This window comes from Equus quagga, chromosome 1, assembly GCF_021613505.1.
Source record: "Equus quagga isolate Etosha38 chromosome 1, UCLA_HA_Equagga_1.0, whole genome shotgun sequence".
NCBI lineage: Eukaryota > Metazoa > Chordata > Mammalia > Perissodactyla > Equidae > Equus > Equus quagga.
This window is the reverse complement of record NC_060267.1, coordinates 16,863,574-16,888,957: the sequence shown is the minus strand read 5'-3', so window position 1 is coordinate 16,888,957 and position 25,384 is coordinate 16,863,574. Positions and strand designations below refer to the sequence as shown.

Below are 25,384 nucleotides of genomic sequence, written 5' to 3'. Positions count from 1 at the left end.
GCTTAAAGGGTTCCAAAGCTCACATGTGCCCCTGGGTAATGTTAAATACGGCTCATTAGTTTAGGATAGACGTTGCTTGAGGCTATGGAATATATGGTCGTAGTTGTATGTGGTTCCTAACAGTGAGTTGCATCTAAGTATAAATAATAAAAAAGTAGCAATTCGGGAGACTCCCATCTTGTGATCTCCCTGGCTGATCCTCCTCCCCCCCCCCCGGGGGGGGGGGGGTAGTGGGCAGTGAACATCAGCTAGTCCATTCATGCCATAGATTTTCTGAAGAGAAAAATAACCGTGTCAGGAAAGAAACTGTGTTGCAAGGCTGTGAATAAGGGTTAGGGTGAAATGGTCCGTTCTGGCCTCTTTTCAGAGCAGTGATTGATTAATGCTGTCTGTGTTGCTGTTTCTTCCAGAGCTGACCTGTCCTGGACGCAGCATAACTAACGAAGCTGCTGCAGGATGAGAAGATGGCAGCGCGGCTGCTCGCACCACCAGGCCCTGACAGTTTCAAGCCTTTCACCCCTGAGTCACTGGCAAACATCGAGAGGCGCATTGCCGAGAGCAAGCTCAAGAAGCCGCCCAAGGCCGATGGCAGTCACCGGGAAGACGATGAGGACAGCAAGCCCAAGCCAAACAGTGACCTGGAAGCAGGGAAGAGTTTGCCTTTCATCTATGGGGACATCCCACAAGGCCTGGTCGCGGTTCCCCTGGAGGACTTTGACCCATACTATTTGACGCAGAAAGTGAGTTGGAGGAGGAGGAGGAGCAGCTTCAGATACCCCTTTCCCAACAGGCTTAGGGAGATGGGGAGAAAGAACTGTGTCTCTCTGCTAAAGCCTGGATAAGTAGTTAACCTTTTGTTTCAGTTCTGGTTTATGGGGATTATTTCTCAGTTTAATAGCTGTTCAGGGTCGCTTGTGGGTCTCAGCACTTCTCAACTCTGTTAATAAGACTTCTGTTTTTGGCTCCAGGCCAGATCAGAAAAAGATTAAACAGATTTAAAAGAAAAAAGAAGAAATAAATGAAATGGGACTATTTAATAGAGTCCAAGAAAGATGTCGTAGGAAAAGATGGTACAGCCTTGGCTCTGACACACGCATTCAGAATTCTTTCTTTAAATATAAAGGTGCTGGAACTATTGCAACATCAGCAGAGCTTGGCGTTAATATAATGGAGATGATGGATTTCTACTCTTCTGCAGCCCCTTTGTGATACTCGATCACAGCTGTTGGGGGCAGGAGTAGAATAGAGTAAACCCATCTGGGCGATGACAAGCCCAGGGCTTTGGCCTTGCTGCACAGTGGTCTGGGCTGAGCCAGCGCTGACTCTTGCATTGGAGTCATTTCTGTTATCCCTGCTAGGAAGGAGCACGGGTGAAAGAAATACCAGTCTTCGTTTGGCCAAGAGTTCCCAGCTGCCCTAACAAACATTTGACCAAACCTTGGGTTTCTTTCTCACGATTATCTTTTGAAACAAGGCAACAAGTGAAGAAGCGAAGCTCCCTGGTTAATCCACCAGCCGAGGGATTAGCCTTTGAACCCCGAGGACTGATGTCAGACACCATTTTAGGGTCCCTATTTGACAGATGCCGTTTAAAGAATGACATCAATAGTGTTTCCAGATGAGGGGGGAGCCTTTGTGTGGTGATGTATTTACAGATATAAAGCTCTACTGCCTTTATTAACAAAACTGCCCTTAACTAAATTGCCTTTCAGTCTTTCAACTTGGAAGAAATTTCAGTTTCTTTGGCTTAATAATGGGACAGAAGTAAGATGAGGACAATATCTCTTAACTGAGCTGTGGTTGTGGAATTATCTTTAGTTTAGGATGGCAAAAGCAGTTAAGATGTTGTCTGCACAAAGTGGTCCTCCCCCGTGTACTTCTGTTGCAGCTCAGAACAGAGATGCAATAGGATGCAGTGGACCCGGGAGCCTGTATCTTCCACAGGGAAATTTAGAGAATTTAGGGAGCAAAACATGATATGATATAAAGAACAGTAGACTGGAATAAGAAATCCTGCCTCTACCATAATTCACCACGTTTATTACTTATATTTTTCTTTTTTAGTATGTGTGTTGTTCAAGCTACCACGAATAATTTATGGGAAAAGAAAGTAATCAGTGAAGAAAAAAACTTCTCAAAACTAGTTCATGTCCTTTAACAAGGCACTTCACCTCTTTGGGCCTAAATTTTCTCATCTAGAAGCTGAGAAGTTGGACAGAATTTCTGAGGACTTTTTCAGATACCGATTCTGGGGTTAAGCAGTTTTCATAAGCTGTCATGCTTTCCCCATTCACTCCTCCCTTCCTTAAAGTCTGACTTTTTTATCTGGGCCTTTGCCGAGTGGGGTCGGTGGGTGAGGGAGGAGGCAAGTGTTAGCTTTATGGGTGAGTGAATAGGGAACATGGAATCTTGGGCTGTTTTTAGAAAAATACTTCATTCATTGTAAAATTTTGAAATAAATTTCCCTCCTCTTTCCTACCAATGCATCCATCATCTTAGAGGTGAAAAGAAATGATACATCACAGGGTTTGGGTTGTTTGGCCAATTGGTATAACCTTTTCAGAAGGTACTCTCACAGCAATAAGCAGATAGATAAAGCCTGTGAGACTCTGGCCTTTTAGGTGGCTAAAACCTCTTTGCTTTTATTTGAACTATTTATTTTTCCAACTCGAATACAAATTAAATGTCCTTTTCTTAAACCTGACTTAACATATGAAAAATAATAGAGCTGTTCATTGTCAGAGCCCAATTTTCCTTTGCATGCTGTTTTCCCTGGTTCCTGCCGTATAGACAGCCTCTTTCCTTCCTAATGCCTCAGCTTTCAGTGGCCCTGGCTTGGGAGTGAGGACCCAAAGAGAGCGAGTGGGTCTCTGGCCTTAATTGGTATCATTCCTTGGATGGGCCAGATGTTGATGGAGTTCCATTAGGGGACTGGCTTTTCATGATAGAAAGTCTGACTGCAGCCTTTGGCCTCACCACAAGGCTAAATAGTTTGTGGAGAGAGTAACTTTAATTGTATTTTTTTTAATCCCTTTTGAAAAGTTGTAAAATATACTACCATCCAGAAAAGTTCATAAAACAGAAATACATAACTTAATGATTATTATAAAGCAAATTAATACCCATGACAAGAAAGAAAATTAGTAGCGCTTCAGAAGTATTAATTGTACTTTTAAGGACAAGATTTTTCAGTCGATTAAAAATAATATGCTTGCTCAAGTTTACTTGGAAATCTTCACTGGCATTACTAATACTTCTTACTAACTAGGCCTTTCACTAGGCCAAATTAGCAAGGTCTCCCCTACAAGGAAGCACACTGGGAATTAACCCACAAATCAAAAAATCCTGAGAGGAGAAATTACTTTAAGAGGACATTCCCTTCCATTTGTTTTTCAAGGGCTGCCTTAAATAATTCTTGCAAAATAGCAGTTCTTTCCTTTGCTAAATGATACAAGTGGATATCTTTATCTTGTCCTCATAGGCCTCATTTTCTGACTGATTAATCATTTTTGTGACTCTCATAGAAACTTGTTTCTCATTTCCTTTCCTCTGTATTTTAGAAGGTGAAAGAAAACTAGTTCCCTTTTAGTAAAGTTCTGGTTTTATTCCATGGTGGATTTCACACTCTCCAGGGGATGCTAGGCCATGCAACTGGCGTCTACCGTTCTCGAGCGACTGCTGTCGCAGCTGGTGCTGGTTTGAGCCTCCGTGAGCTGCTGAGGTCCGCGGCAGTGTTGGCCATGTCGCGTTTCACCTCAGTTTCCCGGCTGGTCCCTGAAACCAGCCTGGATCATCCTGTCCTTGGATTGCCTCAGACCTCCCAGGACTATGACATTTTCTTTGCCTCTTGGTACTTTGTTTTACTGTCTCCCTTCTTGGGATTTCTTGTTTTTCAACTGTTTCCTGCAAATAATTAAATTTAAGGAACATTTAAATTTTTAATTTATTTGATTTTTAAAATAGATAACATATTTACATAGTTAAAAATTCAGTAAAAGATGTTCAGTAGAAAAGGTATTCAGTAAAAGGGCATTTGGTAAAAAGTCTCCTCTTACACCTGACCCTTGTCTGCCCACTCTGTGTCTCCCTGCACAGACACCACTGTTAGTAGTGTTTTCCAGACTTACTTTCTATATGTACAAGCAAAAACAAATAGATATTTTAAGGAACTTGAACTCTCATGAATGCCTTTGTTCTTGGTTTTCTTTCTACTATTTTCTTGAGCCTACTGAAGTCTTAATTTTGTTATTTATCTTTCCTTCTTTCATATTATAGAATCTTAAGTTTTATCAGTGTAAATTCCCAATTCATTCCTCCCTCCCCCCCCCCCCCCCCCCCCCCCTCCCATCAAAACAAACACTCTTTATTTTCTTTTTTTTTTTTTCTTTTTTTTTTTTTTAAACTTTAATTTTTTTATGTGTAAATTCCCAATTCATTCCCCCCCCCCCCCCCCCCCCACCAGTTTTTAGAGAATCAAATCAAGGACTTTTTCTCTGTTGCTTGAAGTGTCCTTCTATCTTCACTACAAAAAGTTCTCTCCAAAGCTTGATAATGACTTGATGAATTTTAAATGGCCGCGTACATTCCTAATAACTGTCTTACGTGGGACAGCAGGAAAGTCTGTGGATTAAGTTGAAAGAAGGCCTTCAGAGTTGGTTCCTACTCCTTTTCCCATTTTTTAAAACTGATCATTGATACATGTGTCCTTTTTATTTAATGGGTATACCCTCTTATAAGAAAGTCCTATAAACAACAATCCAAATTACAGAATTGACTGATGTGTCTTTAAAGAGGGCACATTCCTGTTTCATTAAAACGTTATATGTGGGGGCCAGCCCGGCATCGTAGTGGTTAGGTTCATGTGCTCTGCTTTGGTGGCCCAGGGTTCACCAGTTCAGATCCTGAGTGCAGACCTACACACTGCTCATCAAGCCATGCTGTGGTGGCATCCCACATAGAAGAACTAGAAGGACTTACAACTAGGATATGCAACTATGTACTGGGGCTTTGGGGAGGAAAAAAAGAAAAAGAGGAAAATCGCAACAGCTGTTAGCTCAGGACCAATCTTCCTCACCAAAAGAAAAAGTTATATGTGATCTCCCAGAGTTCAGTTTATCTTCGACTTTTCATATCTACCTTTGCCCGCAAATTGGAGTTCACCAAGAATCATAGAAAATTAGGATATCGTAGGCTTAAACATCATCTCAATCAGCCTTGTTGTTTTATAAATTGAACACAGTGACATTGTCAAAAGCCAACACCACCTTTAGTGGTAGAGCCAGGACTAGAACTCATGCCTCCTAACTCTGAGTTCATTACAACATATTTCTGGTTCCCCACTTCTCTGATTTTTCATTGAATGATCCTAGCCTCAGTTAGCTCAGTTCTGAAGCTAGGCAGGCAAATCCAGAGACAGAAAAAACCCTGCTTTTTCACTCACCTCGCTGGTGATCCCTGTGGTTTAAGAACCCATCCCAAGGGTTGGGTCCTAAGAAGTGCAGTGCTGCTGGGGGAGAGAGTGGCATTTCTGTTAGCTCCAGTGTTTTATCTCCTCCAGTGAAGGAGCCCTGAGTCTCTAGCAGTCCTAGATAGGCTATTCCAGAGACCTGGGCTCAATGTCAGTCCTGCTGACACTGTTCAGCTGGACACGTAATCTGGGGGCAGTTTACTTAACCTCTCCACATACTGTTACTTTATTTTAAAAAAAGGTTAGCACCTGAGTTAACATCCGTTGCCAGTCTTCTTTTTTTTCCTTCTTCTTCTCCCCAAAGCCCCCCAGTGCATAGTTGTATATTCTAGTTGTAGGTCCTTCTGGCTCTGCTATGTGGGACGCCACCTCAGCATGGCCTGATGAGTGGTGCCATGTCCACACCCAGGATCCAAACTTGGAAAACCCTGGGCCGCTGAAGCTGAGCTCACAAACTTAACCACTCAGCCACGGGGCCAGCCCCCATCGTTACTTTTTAAAGGAAGATCGTCGCTCACCCACCTCCAGCCTACCAGTGGAATGGCGTAGTGAAAAGAGCAGCTAACTGGCAATATAAAAACCTTCGTTTTAATTCTGCCTTTGCCTCTTGCTTACCCTTGGCCAAATCACATAAATTCTCTGGGCTTCAATGTCCTTATCCACAGTGTATGCAAGATAAGGGTTGGACCTATATCTATATCTTTCTAAGTGTGTTTTACACTGATGACTATCACATATCGTGTTTTCACTGTGGCAGACCATACTCCGTTTCCTTAGTGTCCCCTGCCTTCTGGTCGCCATCCCTGCCTCTTGGAATGGACTCTGTCCTGGAACTTCATCTTTTGACACTCTACTCATTCTTCCAGGCCCAGCCCTGAGGCCTCCTCTTCCTTATAGCTTAACTTGATTCTACTACACCAGAACTCATTCCTCCTCCTGTATTTCTATAATACGTTAAGATCTTCAGTCTACCTTTGGTAAGAAGTGGGGTTTAGGTTGAACTCACGTTAGGTTCCCAGCAATGTTTACAATTTTCTCCTTACCTCACTAATGTTATCAGCTTCCTCAGGTGAAGAACTCTGAATCACACACACACACACACAGACACACACACACACACACACGAGTCCCATGAGCTCCTGGCAGAAAATCCTTGCTGAATCTATTTCCACACACTTTCACCAGGTGTGCAGGGCAGAGACAGGCTCTTAAAGGAAAGTTTATGTCCATTAGGTGCGATCTGAAGTATTGCTAATGAGGTGTCGCATTGCCTACTTTTGCACGATAAGCCTGGATGCCGCTTTCTGTTTTAAATAAAAACTAAATACTATTTTAAAACTTCATCTTATTTTGTTGTTAAAAAACATTGCAACAATATGAAAAAACAAAATGGTGTTTCCATTATTTTATCCACCAAATCAAGTTGAGGCAAGTGCTTGTGAGCCAGAGGGAGGTGGGCCATTCTCAGGGTGGTGGGTTAATGATGTGCATGTAGGCAGTTCTTTTCCTCTCTCCAAAGATCATTATCTAGAGGGAAAGGAATTAAATAAACATTCCCAAGCAGATTCCTCTTTTATAACCTTCACAATAGACCAAGAGTTGGGAAATCTGTTTCTGCTCCCATCCTCGTCTAATCCTAGGTGATCTTGGGCATGTCACTTAACCATTCAGGGTCTCAGTTTCCCTAATCTAGAAAATTAAGATTACGCTAATAGCTAATATCCCAGCTATCCTGCAGGGTGTTGTGAAGATCATCTCTTGACTACCCTATCTAAAACAAAACAGCGTGTTGCTCTAACCCTGCTTCCTTTTTCTCCATAGCACTTAGCAACACCTGGCGTATAATATATTTATTTGTTTCTTTTCATTCTCTTGTATGCTTCTCAGCTGGAGCAGTGCCTGCCCTATAGCAAATGCTCAATCCGTATTTGTTGCATGAATGAATTCATCTTATGAGATAATGCATATGAAAACACTGCATACTTTTCTAAGGGTTTGAACGTGAAAAGTGACATATAATTTTCTTGCTAAGTTTCTAAAAAACTTCTAGAAAAGTTTTCCCATCTACCAAAATGAATTGAACTCTAGGGGGAAAAAGACTGATTACCAATATGTCTTTTCCTTTCCCAAAGAATTACTTTCCTTTAGGGGCTAAGGAAGTAGATAAGGAGATAGGTTTCCTGACGTTTTAGAGATTTTCAGAGGGCTGGATAACTGTTGTTAAGTGCCACCGGTCTTCTGTCTCCTCTTGTAGAACCTTGGTACTAGAAGAGACTTCATCAAAGGTCATTAGGGTAAGAGCCTCGCCCTAGTGCTTGACTCTTGTCTTGATTTATTGGTATCAAGTGTGTCATACAAAGGATATTATTTCCTCAGTATTCTAAGTTGTCCTGTCATGTCTACCTTTATTAACTGTTCTGCTTCTTTTTTGACTGTGTGAGTTCTGTTACCCTCCCTGTGTTAGCTGACTGTAAAGGACCTGAGAGAAGCTGACATGGAATATGCACCAGTTTGGGTTGCCTCGTATAAAATATGATCCGTTTATTCAACAGATACTTCTTGGGTACTTCCTATATGTGAGGCACTGGGGGTATGGCTTCTCTGGGGGGAAACAAAGATTAATAAAGTCCATTCTTTATCCTTAAGTAGCTTATAACATGGTGTGTATGGTGTGCTATCACTTTTGACAAGGGGGCCCCAGAACGGGCCTTACTTCATAGTAAGAATGGTATTTGAATTAGGCTTTGGATTTGAGAAAAGAGGGGTAGACTGAAACATTCTAGGCAGAAAGAACAATATGAGCAAAGACTGGGAGACAAGAGCATAGGACAGTGTCAGAAAAAGCTGAGTCATCTACCTTGGCTGGAATGTGGGGGAACGACTGAGGGGCAGCGGGAGATGAGACTGGAAAGGGAGAGCTGTAGCCAGATCGTGGAGGGCTCACAGTTTTAGACTGAGAAGTTTGGCCTTTGCTTGATAAGCAATAGAAGACTACTGAAGGGCTTTGAATGGGAGTAAGGATATGTGTTCAAAGCTTTGAGGGAACTGAATGTGGCAGTGATATAGGGTGGACCAGAGGGAAAGAAGTGGGACAGAGAGACCAGCTCTGTGGAGTAATGAGGGTCTGAACTATGGTGTGGAAGTGGAAAGTAAGCAGAAGGGATGAAGTCAAGAGTTATTATAGAGGTAAATTGATAGGATTTTGTATTGATTGTGGAGGGCTAAGGAATGAGGTGAGCATTCAGTCATTCATTTGATAATTTGATAAATTGTCATTGAGCGTTTTCTGTATGCTCAGGCTCTTTTCCATGCCCTTGGGAACAAAACAGACAAGTTCTGTATCTACCATTCTTGGAACCAAGTTTTTGTTGGGGAAACGAACAGTAAACAAATAAAGAAATAAAATCATTACAGGTAACAGTCAGGGCATTAATGAAGCTAGTATGGTCCAGGTACTTAAGAGGGCGTGCTGCTCTGACTGGGCACAGAGACTAACTTGGAGAATCCAGAAGAATCAAATGCTACATGTTCTCTTAAATATTCAGTGTCTTAAATCGGCTTCTAGCAAGTACTAAATTATTATGGTTAAAAAGCCCCATAATGCAGATATTCTGAGTTGTTTAAAAGCCAGGATTGTTACTCTCTTGGGAGAATTTGCCAGTCTTGGATTTTTATACAGGCAGAAGTCCAATGTGTTTCAGCATCAGTGTGAGCTCCAGCAGCACCTGCAGATAAACCCAGCGTTTTCTCCAGAAGAGAGCCTCCAGTCTTCTCAAGTCTTTGTACAAGTGCTAAGTTGCAGTTCCAAAGTTCTGAGCCACATAGAGTCCAAGAGACAGTTTTTACCTGAATGCTAGGATGTGTGTTATTAGTTAATCACCTCAACCATAAAATTCCACTGATCGGTAATGTTAGGAATTAGTCTCTGATGGTTTCTCCAGGGTGTGGTTATAAAGTCTTTTTATTCTAATAAAAATCAACCTGTTGGATGGGTTATTTAATAATGACCATTTAAATGTTGGAAGATGTCTCAAGATTATAATGATATTGATCATCTTCTGACAAGTATTAACCATATTTTAAATCCTTTCTTAGTCAAGGAGAATAATACTGTAACATCATTATACAGAAGGATGCTTCTCTTGCTAATTGTTTCCAAAGTCACATGAGTTCTAAATTCTTTACATGTAATCCTGTTTGACACGATTCAAGGTTAGGATTGCCTGTTATGTGACAGTTTCTACCAACTCTGATTCCAGCAGTAGAATTTTTGAAACAAGCCTTGAAGAGGCATTCTTATTCCAGACACTTTGTTGAGGCTACAAAGTTTGGCCTATGGAATCAACTTTGAATAAAAGATTCCTCCACTTTCAGAGGATGAGTTGTCGCATCTAATGTTCAAGGTCAGTCTCTCTGACCTTGTGCCTGTGCCCCATCTATGCCTTCCAGCCTTCTCTAGAACTTTCCTCTCTCAGTTATCCCCTCTCTTTTCTGTACTTTCAATCTTTTCCTTTCAATTGATTCCTTCTCTTCAGCCTATAAGTATACGCAAAGCCTCTCCCATCCTAATGAACCCTCACTTGACTCATGTCTCCAGCTAGTCCAACCTCTCTTCTCATGCCACTGTAACTTATGAAGAGTAGCCTTTACTCACCATCACCACCCAGACTTCTCCCCCTTGCTCCTCCATCCTTGCAGCCTGACTCTGCATCCTCACCTTTCTACTGACATTCTCAAGATAAGATTCTCTGTGATTACAGATTGCCAGATCTAACCGACATTTTTCCAGTTCTTGTCTCACTGAACCTCACTGCTCTATTTGGTGCCATTGATTACTCCCTGATTCTTGCAGCTCTTTACTTCCTTGGCCTAATTCTCTTTCTGTCTTGGACTCTTCCTTTTCTTTCTCTTTTATTTCCTCCACCTTTCCCTTAAATGTTGATATTCCCCTGGGTTCAGTCCTTGGCCCATGTGTCTCTCATTTGGCATACTCCCTGGGTGATCTCATCCATTCTCTCAGTACTCTTGAATCTCTATCTCCAGCCTAGAATACACCTTAAATATTTAACACCTTGCCAGGCATCTCTATCTGGATTTCCCGCAGGTAACTCAGTGTTCGAAACTGAGCTCCTTCTCTCTCCTCAAACCCACTTATCTTCTTTATCTGCTATGATACCATTATTGACTCCCCAATTTTCTGCAGTCTTTGAGTATCACCAACATTAGGGAATGCTCAGTAGAATGGTTCACATTTTTATAAGTAAGAAAAAATTGTGGCTCAGAAATGCCAATTTACTTGCTCAGATTCCCTCAACTAGTGTGTGGTAGAGGCCGGGTTTCAATTCCAAGGATGTGTGAATTTAATAATCATGGTCTTCCTCCCATACCGTGCTGTCTCTCTAGAGTATATTGCAGAATGATTTTTTGTTTTTGTTTTCTACTACTATCATTTTTAGATGATTTTCTATCATTTTGCGTTGCCTCAATATGAAGTTAGTGTGGTTTTGTTTTTAGTTCATTTGTTTCATACCATATCTTCAGCATGGTATCTAAGACGCAGAAAAAATTAGAAGACTTTTCAAACTAAAATGAATGATTTTTTTATGGGTGGAAAAGGTGATAATATCGTTTCAGTTAGACACCTAGCAGAGCGTTGGGCATAGTTTTAGGTTAGTTGGCTTTAGCTGTATTATTTCCTCATGTGTTAGGGAATCATTCATACATTCCACAAACGTGTCTGACCTGCCTCCCTTGTGCCAGACGGGCATCATATTGTGTACTCTGCTAGCTAAACTGAGAGAGTCAGATTAGTTTGAAGGTATCCCCCCATGCCTTTAAGGATCTCAGGTCCAGTGAGAGATGCTGGTATGTAAGCACAAAGGACAGTACTGTGTTAACTCTCCTAAAAGAAGTAAGCACAAAGTGTTGTGGACACACAGGAAGGAAGGATAATTCTGTTTGAGAGAGTTGAATGGGGCCATCTTCAGAGAGGAGGTGATATTTGTGCTGGACCTGAAAGCATTGAAGTATGGTAAAAAAAAAAAAAAATTTCACTTGTTGGAGAAGAGAAGAAAGAGTAGTTCAGGTGTAAAGAACAGTACATGCAAAGGGAGAGAGGCGTGACAAACGTTGACTTGTTTAACACCGAATTTAGTTGTGACTGGAGCAACGTGTGAGGTTTGGTAAGACCAGAGATAAAGCCAGAGAGGCAGCTTGGATCCCAGTGAGTGCCTAGTAAGCACTTTTTACTTTCTCCCACTTGCAGAGTTCTCAGGTCTGAAATAACCTCTGGGGCCCATTTTGAGCCAGTGTGGCTGTACAGTGCGTCCTACTGACTCTGGACTCTTGGTCTAGCTCATGCACAAGTGTCCTACTGGCTTGTGCCAAGTGTGTGAATACTAGCTAACATGAGTGTTAGCCCTTAGAGTCTCCTAATGGCCACTCCATGTTTGCACCTAGAGAGCAGGAGTCTGTGTGACAGCAACAGCATCATAATCACATTTACTGAGGGCTCATTGAGTGCTTTCCTGAGTGCCAGGCACTGGAGGAAGGACTTTTGGTTTAATTTTTGTTTAATCCTCATAACCTGATAAAGTAGATACTATCAATCCCTATTTTGTCAGTAAGAAAACTGAGCCTTAGCATCCTAAGTAAGTTGCCCAAGATCGTAATAGCTAATAAGCACCAGAGCTGGGTCTTGAACCTGAGTCTTTGTGGCCTCAAAGCCTCTAAACCACTCTGCTCTGCTGCTGGCTGAGAGAGGAGAGTGAGAATAGATTCTAGAATATGAATACAGTAAATGGAGGGATTAGTGTGCTTTACATAATAAACTGCATTCTGCGCTACCCTGGAGCAGCTGCAGCCTGCGCGCCCTCAGAGGGAAGCCGGGAAGGAGATGAAGGCAAACTCATCGGGAGGAGCGGCCGTGGGGGAGGGTCAGAGCTGCCCCACCCAGGGAAGCAGAGCATGCTGGCTCAGCGCTGAGGCAGGTGCACAGTGCTGTTGTTCTGCCAGGTATGGCCTCCTGCAACCAGGATGTGGGCAGTAAGGGTGTCAGCTGCTCCAGATGTGGGTGGGAGGGCACGAGGTTACAAGGTCAAATGAAATGAGAAAGCTTATGCAGAAGTACCTGGAAGACAGTAAAGCCACATACAGACGTGGCGCTTGCATGCTCTTCATCCAGCTTAACTTGGGAAGAAGACCATAAACAGCTGCTGTGATCTCTGAGGCATAAGCAGGGGCTTTTCTTTTTACCAGAGTTAAGGGTGTTAAGTAACAGAGATTCCTTCATTGATCTGAGGGTTGGACCAGATGACCTGGTGAAAAGAGTTCAGGACTGGAAGCCGGGAGATCTGGACCCTTGTAGCTCTCTTACTCTCAACAGCTCTGTGGTCTTGGCTTGGCTTCTTGTCTGTGGAGTGAGGAGTTGGATTTCATACATAGGCTTGAAGCTGTTTAAATTGCATCATGGTGTGATAAGAGCATAGGCGTTGGAGTTAGACTGTCTCGGTCCAGTTGTAAGTGTCACCACTTAATAACTTTGTGGTCCTGGGCAAGTTACTTAACCTTTCTGCCTCAATTTCATCATCTGTAAAGTAGTACCTACCTCACGGAGTGGTTGCTGCGAGAGAGACAGTTATTGTATGAGACAGCTTAGTAGGGTGCCTGCCACATAGTAAATACTTAATGCATGTTAAATGTTATTATTTCTTCAAATAAACTCAGAGGAACAATTATCAACAACTCAAAGGAATAAAAAAAGAAATACGGGATTTAGAGGCCTCTCTTGCTCGATCCTCAGTGTAGTGGAATAGAGGCTTAGAACATGAGGGCTCTAAATATTCAGATCGTTCAAGTAGAAGTACAAGCCCAAAGGAAAAAACTTGCCCGCGTCCTCATGTCCTGCTCTAGTTTAGTATTTCTGAGGGCAGCTGGGTACCAGGACGCAAGTACTCTGGAAATTCAGGCCAGTCGCACCTTTGCTGGCGCCTTTCCTGGGACACACTGGGACCATAATTGTGATTTTACTTGAGGGACCCACTGAACAGATTAGCATTGAGAAAGGCCTTAGAACTCTTCAACATGATGCCATCGTTTTGACAGTCTGAGTCCTTTATTTCTGAACAGCTTCCTAGTCTGAAGTAGAATCTGTTTAGATTCAGCATTCTATTTTTCTCTATTAAAAAGGGAAACTTTGAAAGGACGTTTATTTGTTGCCTGCTGTCATGGCTGTGTAGATAGTTACTCAGAAGCGGTTACCAAATTGCTGTTGGTTGGTGGACAGGCGGCTACTGCCGTCACCACTGCTCTAGCTGTTCTTGAGATCAGTTATGTTTATATTAGTGTTGAGTAGAAGAGTACTTCTCTGTACATGCACATGCTGCAACCAATAGGCAAAGAGGATGTGCCCTGGTAGAAGGTACCAGAATTAAGAATTTATAGTTAGGCAGGAAAGAGCTAACAACTATTAGAAGTCAAACTGGCCAGTTGCCTGGTTCAGAAGCGGTACATGGGTCTGGGGGAATAAGCTTTATATAGTAGGTTTAGTCAGGCAAGAATGTAAGGCTAGAGAAGTCAGCTGAAAATGAGAGGATCAGGCAGTTCCAGAGGTCAAGACAGTTAAGATCTAGGGTCCAAAACTCTGGGAGACAGTGATAAATCAGTGTCAGTAACAGTTATAGCCAGATAGACTCAAAGGGTGTTGTTTCCCAGCTGTCCTCTTGTAGCTTAGCTCAGTGTCTGAGTCCCTGGGTGTTCATTATAGCCACAAGGTCATCAGAGGCCCATAGGTTACCTTTGCCCTAATTGAGACGATGACCTCTCAGAAGAGGGAGAACTTGGTTGAGTGGAGAGTCCCTCTCCTGGGCCCTGTGTCCTGCAGCAAACCAGGGGCTGGAGGATAAACCTTTCTCTAAGAAGCCTTGTGTTCCGTAATGTACTCCACCCCTGCAGTGAGAACTCTTCTCTCTAAAGTCCTTTCATATTTATGCACCCTTTATTATTGTAATTTATACTTTTTGTATGGCTAAAAGAAGTAATCCAGTCTTGGGGTGAGTGTGGGGAGATGTTACTGAGTCTGCACTACAGCACTGTGGTATCTGTGTGTTTGTTGTGTTGCCTTTGCAGTGTGCTAGGATTTGTTTGGTATGTATGTAAATGTGCTTGTACCCAGCTTTGCACAATGTCCCTTCCCCTTATTATAGACCCCAAAGAGCACACATCTTCCCCTGAGTTAGCAGTGGCAAGCTCCTCCATCGTGTGCTCCAAGCCCCACATTGCTAATTAGAAATGAAAAGCCTATGCTTTTCAGAAGGCTCGTTTTATGCCGACATGACACGTTTATTAATACTCCATGCCACAACTCATTAAGAGCTGTTCCACTGCTCTTAATGGGCCTGTGCTCAAACACATTCAGTGGCTGTTGTTATAAACTGATATTTCCCCTTGGGCGGTAAACCACAATTCAATTTCAATTTCCCTTTTAACTCATTTATTTCACAAAGATCTAATTTAAGACAGATTAGGTAAAATATTATTGGACTTCATGGGCACCAAGTGATCGTTGCTTAAGAAGTATTCTCAGAAGAATCCAAAGCTTGCTGTCCTTCCCACTCCTCCTGGGCTTTGAAGGGTCTGTTGGAGCGCAGTGTTGAATAAGGCACGAAGCTCCTTTTCTGGATTCTCACCATCAGTTTAACAATGATTACCAAGATTTAATCAGCCATGCATACGGCTTAAAAATGCTTTTATATATTTTTTAAGAGGGAGCCCATCACCAGTCATCCCTATTCCTTCTCTCTCCCATATTCAGTGTTCTGCCAAGAGTAGGGAAGAGGAGTAGGGGAGCTCGGGCAGGGAGGAGCCCCCAGGGTGCAGTCCTGCTGTGGAGCTGCTCTGTGCTGCCCCTGCCACAGAGGCATAGGGCTCAGGGTGGCGTCCAGCACTGTTGAGCCTGGGCTTGCCAGAGTGTCACTGGAAGGAGCAGAATAACTAAGTCAGGAGGTTCTGCCAAGATGCGGTGTGAAAGAAGAGGTAATATTAGGCTTTCTCCTGAGAAGCATGGTTTGCTGCTTTGTTGCACTTTATATGGATGCTTCTGCATACTTTCCAAATTGTAGAATCATAGATGTCAGAGCTGGAAGGGACCTGGGCACACACATGAGGCGGCCCCCCTCCCTCACTTAATAGATGAGGAAAATGCGATCCAGAAAGATGCAGTGGCTCACCCAGCCTGTACAGCTAGGTGGAGGCAGGTGAAGAGAACCTGTGTGTTTTAACAAGTGTTTTCATGACCTGAGATATGATCTAGTTGTTTCCAAATCCTAGTGAGCACAGATTCCCCTCTAGCTTATTTAATCAAAACTTCTGAGGTGGGACTTATGAGTCTGCATTTTGTAACAAGCTACTCAGATGATTCTTATGCAGCGCCTCTGGCCTAGGTCAGGAACTGGTATTGGCATACAACAGGGATCAGCCAACTGTCACCCACAGGCCAGATCGGCTCTGCCATTTGGTTTTGTATGGCTCATGGGTTAAGAAGAGTTTTTATATTTTTAAATGATTGGGGAAAGGTGAGAAGAAAAATAATATTTTGTGATGTGTGGAAATTATATGAAATTTACATTTCCTTGCCCATAAATAAAGTCTTGTTGGAACACGACCACTCATTTGTTTCCATATTGTCTGTGGTTACCTTTGCACTCCAGTGGCGGGGCTGAGGTGTTGCAGCAGGGACTGTGGCCCGCAGAGCCTTCAGCGTTTACTATCTGGCCCTTTACAGAAGTTTGCTGACCTCTGATGTATGCTATTCTCTGTCTCGTAGAGGCAGTGCAAGCACCAGTGTTAAAAGGAAGATTCCTAGACTTTGAGTACCTGTGTTGGTCCAAACACGGTCATGCTTTATGCAAAAGAGGCAGTTATGAAAGCCTGCATATAAATTAAGTATATGTAAATCTAATTACTTTAACAATAAAGGATTTTGTAATACAACTTGCTACCTGAAGTATAGAGGATTCACCTTCATTTCAGGGGGCTTGGTGTGGACTACATGTTTCTCTTTGAATAGAAAAAAAGATCTCCTGTTTTTATACTTAGTGAAGATATAGGATGTGTATTTAGAAAGGGGTGATGATAAACTATTTTTATTCTATGTGCAGTATTCAGTCCTCAGATTAATTATGGAATTTCTATTTCACACATAAAATATCCTTAATAAAGCCTTTATACCTGGAAAATCAGAGTTTTTTAATTCACTAAAGCCACCGAGTTTCCCTTCGAATCATTGGTCTCCTTGTCGACTCATCAGTGTGCTAATTCTGGAGCCTCGCTACCTGCTAGTTTTTCTTCAGCCAGGGTCTAACAATTTCAATTTCTTAATGTCTTCCTTTTTTATTCCTCTTTTCCTTTTCCCTCCCCTCGGAGATACAAGCATTTGTTCATTAAGCAAGCGGCAGACAGTTTTTGAGGCCCTGCCACGTGCCAGGCTCTGTGCAGCCACTCATTCTGCACAGGACATGCCCTCAGGGGCGGCTCTAGACCTGTCTTTCCATCCTGACCAGACCAAGAGACAAGAGAAAGGGAAGGTGCAGAGTACGCTACTTATAAAATCCCGTTACTTTTCTTCTAAGGCAGATAGGTGATGCCGTGGAGGCCTGGCTGGATGGTTTTTCGAGGCTGGGACATGGGCCAGTGCTTCTTCCCTTGTTGCTTAGGCTTTTATGTAGTGTGCCCCTGGGGCTCAGATCTGTCACTCACCAGAGAATCCATCCCCCACACCAGTCTCATTCTCTGCCGTATTGCCACTAAATTGCCTCAATCTGGCACAGCAGAAGCTGGAAAGAGGCTCTAAACTTGGCATAATATACTGCTCTTTGCTGCATGACCTTTGATGAGTGGTGTCCCTCTCCTGAGCTTTTGTAAAATGCATAGAGGATAATAATCCCTCCTTCACCCCTATTTCACAGAAATATTGTGAGGTTGAATGAGGAGGTTATTTCAAAGGCTTGGCATTTTCGTAGAGGGAGTTGCTATAGAAACACACAGGAATATAAGTACTTCAGACAGGGTTTCAGGAAAGTCCTGGGCTCTTTGTTTCTTTGGGAAGCTGAAATGTGGAAGAGTCCCAGCTCGGCCCTTGACCTGTCTCGGCCTCACCCAGGTCTGCCCTGTGCTTCCTCCTGCTTTTAGGGTTTGGCTTTCCCTGCAGCGCACCACTCCTCCCCAAGAGCCAGGACACTCTAGTAGAGGAAGAATGTTATCGCAGTGCCGTCTCAGACACGAGGGACGGTGCATTGAGCGTTGCCAGACTGTTTATGGCTCAATACCAGCGCTGCCCTTCTACTGGAGAGAAAATGTCATGACTCTCCAGGTATAAGAGTAGAAGATGAGAGGCATTTAAAAAAATCTGCCAGCAACTGTTTCTTGGGAGTGCACATGTTAAGCATTATATTGGAACTGTGGGAGGCAGTGTGAGATTGAGTCCTGCCCTCTGAGAGCTTAAAACCTAGTTTCAGGGTAGGGGTAGGGTAGAGGGAAGAGTCAAAAAAAAAAAGCTTGGAGAATAACGAAAGGTACAAACTCCGAGTATATTAGGAGTTTGGAAAAGGGAGAACTCAGAGTAATTGGAAATACATCATGAAAAAAAGTGGTACCTCAGTACCAAATTCAACTAATGCTGACCTCTGTGGGAAGACGGGGATGTATTTGGAGAGAGGTGCAGGAAGGAGCAGTACTGGTAAGACTCCTTCTTAGTCTAACTGATGGGTGCATAGCTGTTTGTGGTGTCATTCTTTAGACCATTTTGTATGTCTTCTACTACTTGAGTGGTTCATTGTGTTTGTTTTTTATTGAGATATAATTCACAAGCTAGAAAATTCACCATTTTAAATTCACCATTGTCGGGTTTTTTTGTTCACAAGGTTGTGCAGCCATCACCACCTCTAATTTCAGAACGTTTTCGTCACCCCGAAGAAACCCGTTAACAGTGACTCCCCAGTCCCCCTCCTTCCAGCCCTAGGCAACCACTAACCAACTTTCTGTCATCGATTTGCCTATTCTGGACATTTCATATAAATGGAATCATACAGTATGTGGCCTTTTGTGTCTGAATTCTTTTCGAGATTTTCAAGGTTTACCCTTGTAGCATATATAAATACTTAATTTCTTTCTCTCTGCTTTTTTCTGAAATAAAGATGTCTTTATTTTTCAAAAAGCTCCTCAAATCATTCTGAAGTTCAGAATGGGTTAGGAACCGCTTTTAGCTGTCACTATTCTTAATTCTATTATTTGGCTTGGAATAAAGCTGGTTTTTTAAAGTTATCAATAAATAAAGCTGATTTTTAAAAATTTATTGATAACACCTTACTGGACACTCTTCAGGTAATAATGTATATTTTTTTATTTTGGTAAAATATACATAGCAAAATTTATCATTTTAGCCATTTTTAAGTGCATAATTCAGTGGTATTAAATACATTCACCGTGTTGTTGTACAACCATCATCACTATTCATTTCCAGAACTTCTTCATTATCCCAAACAGAAACTTATACCCATTAAACAGTAACTCTCCGTTCCCTCTGCCCCCAGCCCTCAGTAAACTTTATTCTACTTTCTGTCTCTATGAATCTGGCTATTCTAGGTACCTCGTATAAGTGAAATCATATAATATTTGTCCTTTTGTGTCTGGCTTATTTCACTTAGCATAATGTCTTCAGAGTTCATCCATGTTGTAGCATATATTAGAATTTCATCTCTTTTAAAGACTGAATAATATCCCATTATATGGATATACCACATTTTATTTATCCATTTGTCAGTTGATGGACATTTGGGTTGCTTCCACTTTTGCAATATTTTGAATAATGCTTTTATGAACATTTGTGTATGCTTTTGTGTGAACGTCTGTTTTCAGTTCTCCTGGGTATTCATCTAGGAGTAGAACTGCTGGGTCATATAATAATGCTATGTTTAACTTTTGAGGAACTGTTTTCCAAAGTGGCTGAACCATTTTACTTTCCCACCAGTAATATATGAGGGTTCCAGTTTCTTTACATCCTTGGCAACACTTGTTGTTTTCCATGTTTGTTTGTTTGGTTTTTTCCACTTGTAACCATCCTGGTGGGTGTGAAGTGATATCTCATTGTGGTTTTATTTGCATTTCCCTAATGACTAATGGCCTTCAACGTCTTTTCACGTGCTTATTCACCGTTTGTATATCTGCTTTGTAGAAATGTCTATTCAAATCCATGCCCATTTTTAGATTGGATTACTTGTCTTTTTCTGTTGAGTTGTAAGAGTTCTTTATTCTGGCTGCTAGACCCTCATTAGATATATGATTTGCAAATATTTTCTCCCATCTGTGAGTTGTCTTTTTGCTTTCTTGATAGTGTCGTTTATTGCACAAAAGTTTCGAATTTTGATGAAGTCCAATTTATCTATTTTTTCATCAGTCACTTGTGCTTTAAGTGACGCATCTATGACACTGTTGCCTACTCTAAAGACGTGAAGATTTGCTCCTATGTTTTCTTCTAAGAGTTTTATAGTTTTAGCTCTTACGTTTAGGTCTTTGATCCATTTTAAGTTAATTTTTGTATAGGGTGTGAGATCAAGGTCCAAATTCATTCTTTTGTATGTAGTTATCCAGTTGTCCCAGAACCATCTGTCAAAGACTACTCTTTTTTCTTTGAATTTTCTTGGCACCCTTGTCAAAAATCAATTGACCATAGATGTATGAGTTTATTTCTGGACTCTCAATTCCATTCTATTCATATATATGGCTATCCTTATGTTAGTATCAGTCTTGATTTCTGTATCTTTGTAGTAAGCTTTGAAATGGGAAGTGTGAGTCCTCAACTTTGTTCTTATTTTTTCAGATTGTTTTGGCTGTTTTGGTTCCCATGCATTTCTATATGAATTTTATGATCAGCTTGTTAATGTCTGCCCCAAAAAGCAGTTGAACTTTTGATAGAGATTGCATTGAATCTGTAGATCAGTCTGGAGAGTATTGCCTTCGTAACAATATTAAGTCTTCTAATCCATGACACAAGATATCTTTCCGTTTATTAAGGTCTTTAATTTCTTTAAATGATGTTTTGTAGTTTTCAGTGGTACAAGTCTATTACTTATTTTGTGAAATTTATGCCCAGGCATTTTATTCTTTTAGATGCTCTTGTAAATGAAGTTGTTTTCTTAATTTCATTTTAGGGTTTTTTGTAGTGTATACAAATACAACTGATTTTTGTATATTGATCTTGGATCTTGAAACCTCGCTGAACTTGTTGATGAGTTCTAATACTTTTGAGTATATGTATTCCTTAGGGTTTTCCGTATGCAAGGTCACTTCATCTGCAATTAGAAATAGTTCTACCGGGGCCCGCCCCGTGGCTGAGTGGCTAAGTTCACACACTCCACTGCGGTGGCCCAGGATTTCACCGGTTCAAATCCTGGGCACGGACATGACACCGCTCATCAGACCACGCTGAGGCAGCATCCCATATGCCACAACTAGAAGGACCCACAACTAAGAATATACAACTATGTACCAGGGGGCTTTGGGGAGAAAAAGGACAAAAATAAAATCTTAGAAAGAGTTTTACTTGCTTAATGGCTTTGTCTAGAATACCCAGTACAGTGTCAAATAGAAGTGGTGAGAGTAGACCTTCTTGTCTTGTTCCTAATCTTAGGGAGAAAGCTTTCAGTCTTTTATCATTAAATATGATGCTAGCTGTGGAGTTTTCCTAGATGCCCTTTATCAGGTTAAGGGAGTTCCCTTCTATTTCTAGTTTGTTGAGTGTAGGATTTTGTCAAATGCTTTTTCTGCACCTCTTGAGATGATCATGTGGTTATTGTCCTTTATTTTATTAATATGTTGTGTTACATTGATTGGTTTTCATATGTTAAACCATCTTTGCATGTCTGGAATAAATCCCACTTGGTCATGGTGTATAATCCTTTTTATTTGCTGCGGATTTGGTTTGCTGGTATTTTGTTGAGGCTTTTTGTGTCTATATTCATAAGGGATATTAGTCTATAGTTTTCTTTCCTTGTGATGTCTTTGGTTTCGTATCAAGGTAATATTAGTCTTACAGAATGAGTTGGGAAGTGTGCCCTTCTATTTTTGGGAAGAGTTTGTGAAGAATTGATATTAATTCTTCTTTAGACATTTGGTAAGATTCATCAGTGAAGCCATCTGGTCCTGGGCTTTTCTTTGCAGGGCTTCATTTTTTTAATGCAAAGTGCAGAAGAGTATTTATAGTACAATCCCATTTGAGAGACAGAGAAAGAGAGTCTCCTTAAGGCTGTATCTGTGTGTTTGTATTTACACAGAAAACTTCCGGAAAGATATACGCAAAGAGATATACAAGCAGCAAAGGTTATCTTTGGGTAATGAGATGAAGTCTTTTGTTCCTTTTGTTTTTTAAAAATAATTATGAGGATGTATTGCTTAAATTTTTTAAAAAACAAGCCTAACTTAAAATGGCTAGCATCTGACCGTTTGCTCTTTGACCCTCATAGTGAGATGCTGGGGCTGGGTCCTTGCCACTGGCCTTGTCTCCTTAGGAACTCAGTCTAGTAGGCCCTGCATCCCGCCAGCTTCACAGTCTGCTGCTCCCTCTTCTCTGTCTTATCCTCGTGAACACTGAAAACTTGTCACTTCCCTGAAAACAACCCACAGTTATATGCAACTTACTGTGCTTTGTACATTCCATGCGATTCCCTTTCCTTGCCAACCCTTCCCCCTTTATCTGCCCAATTTATATCTCTTAATCTCTATTCATCCTTTAAAACCCCTTCCAAATATTAGTTACTTTCCTTTGTGAACACCTCCCAGCTCACTCTCCTCCCTTTCTTTGCCCACCCAAGGGGAAAAAAATCCCTTCCTCCTGCTGCCTCTCATACACTTCGCATATTTTTGTTATTGAACTTTGTATTTATTCTGCATCATAATTACTAGTTCACATATATGTCTTCCCTAAAAGTATAATTTTATTCAATTTTGTATCCCAGGAGCTCAGCACAATGCTTGGCACAAAATAGATGCTCAAAAATATTTTAATTGAATTGAATTCATAAAGCCAGAAAAGGTGTTCTGGGTAGGATGAGCAATGTAAGCAAGGGCCAAAATTACGGATTACTGTAACATGCACTCATTTGGCAAGACAGGAAGTTTCATGCTGGGAAATAGGGCTGAATGATCTTGGCAAGGCTGATAATGGAGGTTCTTAAAAGCCAGATAGAGTAAACTTGGTAGAATGAAGAAGTCTTCTCACTTCCTTCAAGTCTTTGCTCAAACCTCTCTTCTCAGTGGACTTGCCCTGACCCCCTCCTTTAACTATTCACCCATCCCCTGAGCCCAGCACCCTGGATCTCTCTTTCCTTTTTCCATAGCACTTACCACATTCTATAGACTTGACTTATTCATTGTGTTTTTTAGTTATTGTCTGTCTTCCTTCCCAATTAGAATATAAGCTCCCTACATAGGGTAGCTCTGTTCACTGATCATTCCCCAGCACTTAGAACATTGCCTGGCACGCAGTAAACATATGGTGAACGAATGAATCCTGAATTAATGAACTTCACGATCTTGTCCGGAGCTGGCATAGATAGCTTAGGTATAATTCAAATGGCTTGTTTCTGAAAAAACGGATTTATTCTGTAACACTGCTGTGATAGTGCCAGGTATTTGTAATATCATCTGGGGCAGGGCCGGGGAGGGAGGCCAGGGAGAGAGAGATGTACTGCCTTGGGGGTTCTTGCCTTAGAAACCAAATTGGGAAGTAAACATTATCAGGACATTTGAATTTATTTCTTGCCTAGAAAAATGTTGTTTCATGTGGTGATTAATTCCCATGCTTTAATAATTTCTCTTTTTTCTCTCTCCACAGACCTTTGTAGTATTAAACAGAGGGAAAACTCTCTTCAGATTCAGTGCCACGCCTGCCTTGTACATTTTAAGTCCTTTTAACCTGATACGAAGAATAGCTATTAAAATTTTGATACATTCATATCCTTTTCTGTGAATGCGGAGTGAATGCAGCAATGGCATGGTCACTGGTGCATGCTTCTGGTTTTTGACGACTAAATTGTATGTTAAGTATTTTACCAATAGCATAGTTGACTGTCCCACTAGTCAGAAATTTGAGAGTGAACTTCTGCCACATGGTTAAATGAGTGCTGTAGAGATCTGCCTTGCATAGTTTTGATTTCTTGAGCAGTGAGCTCAGAAAGTATCTGAGATAGTTTCCCAGATTCAACGGCCTCCTTGATACAGAGGTTCAGATCTAGATTGCAGGATTGATATGAATCTTTTCTGATATTTTTACTCCTCTTTACAGAAAATGCCAATTTATTCATGTGACCTGACTTTCATATCTTATTAATATAAGAGAGCATATGACACGAAAAATTATGTGATGGGTTTAGCAACTCTGCACAGTGACTTTAAACTTTCATGGGTGGCATTTAACTTGACAGTACTTAGTCTTACGTTTCAAAGAGTGCTGTACCCTCCAGGTAGCCTGGGAACACCAGCAGTTACCACTTGGTACATTGGTTTGCTAAGCCTTTGCCACATGTCATTAACTCTGAGAATTTAGCAACCTGGTTCTGAAATCTATGGTCTACAAGTAACATAATGCTGAAATCTGAAGGTTTACAAGGAAATAATTCACAGTGGACTTCTTCCCTTTTGGCTGGATCAGAAGATAGTGTTTTTTCTCACCAGAACATGTTACTATTCCCCGAAGAAAAATCCGGTTGTAGCAAAGAAAAATATAGCTATAAGAAGTATTTTTTCCTTTTAAAATTCCACTAGTACAATGAAGGTGGTGAAGGCCATTAGCAAGAGAGAGTAAGTTAGCAACAAATGAGATGTGGCTTCTGTGCTCGTTAAAGTGACAGTTTGAGTAACTCATGCCGACCTGAAGCAGTTTAATTTTTCTCAGTAGATAAGAACAGAAAGGGCTGAGAAAGATCCCGGATGGAACTGAAATAGCAAGAAAACAGTTTGCTCTCCATAAACATTCCTGGGCACTTTCAAAATGATCAGATGAGTTTGCCCCATTACTTGATTCTTCGGAGTATGGTGATGCAGATGTCCTTGAAATCCTGACCCAACATGCCACAACTGGTTTCTCAAGCTGGACAAATTCACACATTGGCTATGACCTTGACCCCCAAAGACAGTTCAACCCTTTGGAGGACTAGGGAAAAAAGTACACCCTTAATTACATGTAGATTTTCAAAGAACTAGTTGTACAAGATAATTAACAAATGAGTACTGAATAATACAGATTAAATTTAGTCTCTCACCTGATGACTTTGGTGTCTGGTATCCTGGTAGATTTCTGGTTACTGTGCACAAAAGTATTTTAGATGCTTGTTCCGGAGTTGAGGTAAAAGTGGTAAGAGGGGGGAATATTTTATCCAAAAGGAATAGAACAGTGACAGCCCTCTTGAAAGCAAAAGAGTGGCCACCCTGCTGTGTCCACCCAGAGTTCTCTGGTCAAGTGTGAATGCATATGGTGGCATCCTGCATTGATAGCGGTGGCCACAGTTTTCATTATCACCTTGCCTTTTCCTCCTGTTCGGTGCTTTGTCTCCTTTCAGGTCACCAATTTAGTTCTCATGGCGCCCAATGTGAAATGTGTTTGCTTTCTGAGGGAAAAAACAGGCCAGATTCTGTATATTCTCCCTTGACTCTTTTCTACAGTATTTAGCATGATCATTATGTGCACTATTTTGACCAACTGTGTATTCATGACTTTTAGTAACCCTCCTGAATGGTCGAAGAATGTGGAGTAAGTAGTTCGTTTCCCTATTTGTCTGCTTTCTTGTTTTAAAGATTTTTAGTCACTGATTCTTGCTTTGCACAGTTCATCCAATCAAGGAAAAAAAATAGTTATTGCCCACTCTTTAT

At 41.4% G+C, this 25,384-nt stretch overlaps 1 protein-coding gene across 10 annotated transcripts in view; it reads left to right on the top strand.

Moving 5' to 3' along the window:
- The first annotated feature begins 415 nt into the window (after positions 1-415).
- The window catches only part of SCN8A (sodium voltage-gated channel alpha subunit 8), a 115,539-nt gene continuing 90,570 nt past the window's right edge, over positions 416-25,384 (top strand). For 7 of the 10 annotated variants that reach the window (XM_046664104.1, XM_046664077.1, XM_046664094.1 and 4 more), the window contains exons 1-3: positions 416-740; positions 23,352-23,470; positions 25,176-25,265. In XM_046664104.1, coding sequence (XP_046520060.1) covers positions 465-740; positions 23,352-23,470; positions 25,176-25,265 — 485 coding nt within the window. In that variant the 5' untranslated portion in view covers positions 416-464. Of the gene's footprint in view, positions 741-23,351; positions 23,471-25,175; positions 25,266-25,384 lie in introns of those variants that run through there. The other 3 variants (XM_046664149.1, XM_046664129.1, XM_046664120.1) reach the window with 2 other exon arrangements.